This window comes from Trifolium pratense, linkage group LG2, assembly GCF_020283565.1.
Source record: "Trifolium pratense cultivar HEN17-A07 linkage group LG2, ARS_RC_1.1, whole genome shotgun sequence".
NCBI lineage: Eukaryota > Viridiplantae > Streptophyta > Magnoliopsida > Fabales > Fabaceae > Trifolium > Trifolium pratense.
In genome coordinates this window covers 18,571,271-18,576,930 of record NC_060060.1, presented here as the reverse complement: position 1 = coordinate 18,576,930, position 5,660 = coordinate 18,571,271, and the positions used below count along the sequence as shown (strand labels likewise).

General features: G+C 34.9%; 1 protein-coding gene across 5 annotated transcripts; it reads right to left on the bottom strand.

Moving 5' to 3' along the window:
- Positions 1-1,291: 1,291 nt before the first annotated feature.
- Positions 1,292-4,730, bottom strand: LOC123903803. Of its 5 annotated transcripts, none has more exons than XM_045953429.1 (5): positions 4,523-4,730; positions 3,171-4,168; positions 2,994-3,059; positions 2,860-2,900; positions 1,292-2,450 (listed from the first exon to the last, which is right to left on the bottom strand). In XM_045953429.1, the coding sequence occupies exons 2-5, from the start codon at positions 4,155-4,157 to the stop codon at positions 1,649-1,651; spliced, it is 1,896 nt and encodes a 631-aa protein (XP_045809385.1). In that variant the 5' UTR covers positions 4,158-4,168; positions 4,523-4,730; the 3' UTR covers positions 1,292-1,648. The 5 variants fall into 5 exon arrangements, with proteins under 5 accessions (XP_045809385.1, XP_045809389.1, XP_045809387.1 ...); XM_045953433.1 differs by having other exon boundaries at positions 1,292-2,424; positions 2,858-2,900; positions 4,523-4,680; XM_045953431.1 differs by having other exon boundaries at positions 3,180-4,168; positions 4,523-4,680.
- Between the last annotated feature and the right edge of the window lie 930 nt (positions 4,731-5,660).

The following is a 5,660-nucleotide window of genomic DNA, read 5'->3' as shown; positions in this document are numbered from 1 at the left end:
AATTTAAAAGCAATAAATTCATAAGCTAAACCAGCAAAGTATGAAGACATAAGCCAAAGCAGAAAAGAAGAAGAATTTATTGCCAGAGTTAATTAAACAAGCAAGCATCATGCACAATGAGTATAGTTGAAGTTTATTTCAATAAAACTTAATACAAGTTTTAGTTTAAAGGAGGTAAAGGAAAAAAAGTAATGAAAAAAAAATGGAGAATCGACAAAAGCCTGAGATAATATGTGGTAAATTAGAGCTTGTACTCACATAAAGGGTATTTAATTGAACGCAAAGTGTTGGAGTTTCCAAAACATTGATATGTGTTGACTTTCGAACTTCAGAAAGCCTTGGATCCTTAAGTGAATCCCTCATTGAATCTCTAAACTCCTTCTTTACAAATGTCTTAATGCCAATCTCCTTTGAGTATCGAGTAAGAATAGGTAAAGGTGGTACTATATCGTCCTTGCTAGCTACAAGATGAACATAACAAATTCAATATCCTCACTAGGTAATTCTATTAAAGAATCTAGCAAGAAAATGCATTATAGGGTATGAAGAATCTATTAGCATCGAATTAATTCATTTAAGGATATCAAACCCATTATTGACACACTATAGAAGTGTGTTACGTGAACACTGCAGCTGCAGTGCCTACCTAACAAAAGATAGTGGTAATTTGTGAAACAATCAATTTGTGACTAAAACAAGTGAAATAATCATCCCTGAAGGGGGCCTACAGGTTTAAGTAGATTCGATTGAATGTTTTCCTTCTGGTAATAACTGCATAGCAATTCGCACCGTCTGACCTTTTAGACTAAACTTAAATAATCAAGCTAAGTTAATGTAAATAGACCCAGAGTTCTTCACCCTGATGTAGAACAGGACCACCCAAAGAAATTCTTCAATTTCAAGACATCTGGTGCTTCAAACATGGATCCATCAAGAAAGATTAAAACATGGTCCACAGATGATGTATGCATCTATATTCTATATTGGGCATGGAGTTCATGACATGTGGAAAGATACGCTTACCTCCTCAACTATTCTGTAGACTTCAACAATTGAGCTACCATACCTTTGTTGGGATGACACAGGGATCCACCGCTGGAGAGTTTTACTTTGAAATGTTATCACATTCATATATATGCCAGATAGTAATCAAAATACAACTTCAGTTCAGTTATACTTTACATCCATCCCTACATTCTGTGATATAAATGACAATAACAGTGGCCCACAAAAGATAAGACAGCAAGCATATAAGGTACATTTGGTGCAAACAAAGAAAGAATGGGGAGGATTGAGAAATGAGAATCCTTTCATTGCAATTTGAATCAATATTTACATACATTTTTGTTAATAAGCTCACTTTAACTGTATTAAAGTGTTATCTCTTAAATGGATTAAGAGCTAATTGAACATCATATTTTTTGTAACTACTTATGGATTTTTACAAGTGCAGTAATGCAGAGTATGTATTAAAAAAAATTCAACAAATGTGTCACAGTCTCTGCCCCTTCACCATAGAAAACACAGCGATGTTCTTCATCTACTCGGATAACACCATGCCGGATTAAATTCTCTCTAGTTGGCACTCTATCATGAAGGACCATCCACGCTAATATTCATCGCCCTAATGTCTCATGTCATTGCCATATTACTTAATCTCACACCAACTTAACTCCATGCAAAGAGAATAATCAGTTGTTTCTAAGGTTTTTCTATCTTCATTAATATTAAATCTCATGATTTCAGAACATGATAGCATCTGGCCGGAGGAGTCTCCAAATGAAAGGTTCACATCGACAACAAGAGAGGAATATGTTGGCACAACAACCATGCTCCTAGAAAGTGGTATTGTCCCATTAGAACTTATTTGAACCGAATCTTCATCACTCTTAAACAACACGATCCGATAGTAATCTTTGTTATATCGTGTTGAATAGTCATAACAACTATATTGAGTTATGAGACTCCCAGAGACCACCTCGGGATACACATCAACAGCTCCCCTTTTGAGGTTTAAGTAAACCTTAATGTTAGCCAAAACAGCGTCAGAGAAGATGGAATAATGCACAGCTGCGAATCCATTTTGACCAAGAATAGAAGAACATAGCTGTTTCTCATGATAAAAATTAGAACCAAGAACCCCAGCATACCAATCAACAAACCCTTTGACGGCTAAACGACCATCAACGTCCTTTATATCAAATTTCATTCCTAAAGAACTGAAATTCTCAAAAAGTCGAGAGTCATCTAGGATAGGTGCGGTATTCACATGTTCTTGTAATCTTAGAGCATCTCTTTCCTCTCTTTTGAATATGTAATACTTTACTTCACCATCAATTAAAACTTCAACAGAACCATGGATTTGTATAGCCTTGGACTTTTCACGACCAATGAAGACTGAGAATATCTCCACAGCAGGAGATGGCCATGTGCAATGAGGTTTTAGATTCCTAATAAGAATTTTCGAGCAAAAATTAACTTAAAATATACCAATCTCAAAAATAAATGATCTAAACTCAATCAAATCCACCACAAATCTACAATAAAAACAAGCTCAAGCTTAACACAATACGGAGTATAGAAGTTGTTGTAAAAGCATGAATCTGTTTGTCTATTTTGCTTAATTAATTTTTTATACCATAATTAAATACATACACTAAAAGACTAACAATTTTTCTGAACTTCTTATAAACCAATAGACTTTTCTCACAAGATGGATCTCTAAAATTGCAAAAGACTCAACCTAAGAAAAGCTAAGACAACACACTTTGATCGAACAACAAAGAGCATTTAAAAACTTTTAGGCAAATATATATATATATATATATATATATATATATACACACAAGAGTTACATACCATGAAAGCACAGAGTTGGATGGCAAATCATCATCAGAAGACTGAAATAAGTAAAAAGAACCCATATGAGCTCCAAAAACATGACAGAAAAATAAATTAGAAAGAAAAGTACAAAAAAAAAAAAGAGAATAAACCTCATCTTCTCCATCGGTATCCAACTCTTCCATGTCTTTTGCGGAGATTTCTAGTAAGCTAGGTGACTGTTAAAAGACAATATAACACAAAACTTGTGACTGATGTGACTTGAAACGAATGGAATAGTAACAAATAGAACAAAACTACAATGACGACTAAAAAAATAAATTAAATACCTTACATACCCCAAAAGGGTCAGGTTCAAACCATTCGGCCTCAACCATAATAAGGAGACCCATCTCTTCTTGAAAGAATGAATCTCCAGACGTTGATCCCCGTAGTAACTCTATGGTCTCATTAAGAATCTTTCTACTTGTTCCAAATTCTGATAAATCTAGAGTGACAATAAAAGGAGCGTATGCAGGTGTAGCCAACCAACATCTAGGGATCTTTAAAAATCTTGTCTTACTTTCAAATCCGACTCGTTCAAAATCAAAATTTTGCTTATCAAATATGACACACTCTTCGTCAATACAATTTCCATATGTATTGCCATAGCGAACTACAATTTTTCCGTTGACATCAATGTGGTCATTCACTAAGTGTCTATCAAACATTTTGATACTTATGCGGCAATTAACACCAAATGGAATTATGATGTACTTAAAAGTAATATCGCCTTGAATACAAGAAATTACCCTACATTTGACCTCTTCATAATCATTTTCAAATTGGTCCTCATCCAAACAAAAGCGCCGCTTTGCAAATAAATTATCATTTCCATCGTACAACTTCACATTTATCCAACTTAATGGTGTAAGTGTACGTGGAGGGAAACTTGAGTAATCTTGACCGATTAAACTTAACTCGGTGTTCGTCCCAACTATTTCAGCAGCATCAGGCTGACGTTTATAAAGTTCATGGACCTGCTTCGCTCCAGAATCATAAACTTCACCACAAATCTCCCCGTAGATAAGAAGCGGACTATCCTTCTTTGGTTGCACAGTCACCGATAACACTTGTACTAAAGGCCGCGTTCGAAGAGCTGCTCTCCCATTTTTCTTCTCTCTTTCCCTTTTCTCATGGCGTCGCCTAACAAGACACTCGAACATATACTCGCTCCGTGACTCGCTGCTCACCGTATTAAAATGACAAGCGCTCAACTTCTCGAGCTCTCCTCTTGAAACATTAGTATATTTATTAATGTACTTATCTAAATCCATAACTTACAACTCTGCATAATCAAACACAAACACAAACACAGTCAACTCATCGATCCCTCGTCGAGACAGTTTTTGTGAAAAATACTAATGGCGTACAGAGAACACAAGTTCATGATTCATCAATACTATATTCAAACATGAAAACAGACACATATGATGAATCAAATTTGAAGAAATTATAAGCAGAAATTATATTATATTATTTTGATAAATAAAAATTTATAGAAACAGAAGTTCAAATTTGAAGAAAGAGAAGCTGAAATTAGGAGTTGAAGAAACAGAAACGATGAATCAGGTTAGAAGCAGAAAATAAATATCTTTTCACCGATTGAAACATCGGTTGAAACAGAGAAGAAGACACTCACCGATTGAAACAGAAATAGAAGGCGGAGAAGACGGAACAAGGCGAAGAAGCAAAAGCAGAAGGCGGCAACGGCGGTTTGGCAGACGGCGGTTTGCTTTCGAAGGATGAAGGTTGAAAGCAAAAGCAGTGCTGCTATGTTTTTTTTTTCAGGAGTTTTTGTTTTTGGAATATAAGGGTGTATTGGATTGGGGATTTATAAAGACAATCTTAACAAAAAAAAAAAATCTCGAAGATTTTAAAAGATTGATTTTGTGGGATTATATCTTGAAAATTTTAAAAGAATGTAAAAGATTTTAAAAGAGTCTAATTTCCCGCTTCTGGTTTTCACGGTACAAAGTCTTCTCGTTTTAGTTTATATACATTATGGTGTAAAAAAACATAATACACACGACTCATATGGAAGAAGCAAAAGAAGAAGAAAAAAACAGAGAGAAAAATGAAAACAAATAATGAAGAGTGAGCACCTTGCGAGAATCCTGTTCTATTTGAGTGAGCCTAGCGTGCGTTTTGACAAGACGAATAATTCATGTTTCTTTGAATGGGGCTAGCTAGAGTTCGTCGCTTTTTTCGAATGAATCAACAATTAAGAGTTTGAGCAGCAGAATCGCGTTAGGGTTCGCGTCTCTGAATCGGATTATCAAGAGTTTATGCGCAACAAAATCGTGTTAGGGTTTGTTTGGGGAGAATCGATTTTGAGAAGAAGAAGAAATTTATGAGAATCAATCTCAGAGTTGGGGATGAAGGGATTAGTTTGAGGAGAATCGATTTTGAGAAGAAGAAGAAATTTGAGGCATAAATGGATTTCAAGATGAAATTTGAGTTATGACTTATGATAAAGTGTTCGTGCTTTTGGAGAATGAAATTTAGGTCCTGACTAGTTATTTGTTTTTTTAGGGAAACTAGAACTTCCGACCCGTGCACGCACGAGTCTGATTAAAAGGTATATGAAAAATTGAAGTAATATTAACCATAAATTTGAATAAATTTTCTTATAAATTTTTATATAACGGAAACTATGATATATTACGATGGAGCCTCTAGAGGTTCTCCGGGTATATCTTCTTGTGGTGGCATCTTTAGAGACCATCTTGGTACTTTTTTAGGTGTATTTTCAGCAAATATTGGTGTTGCAACCTCCC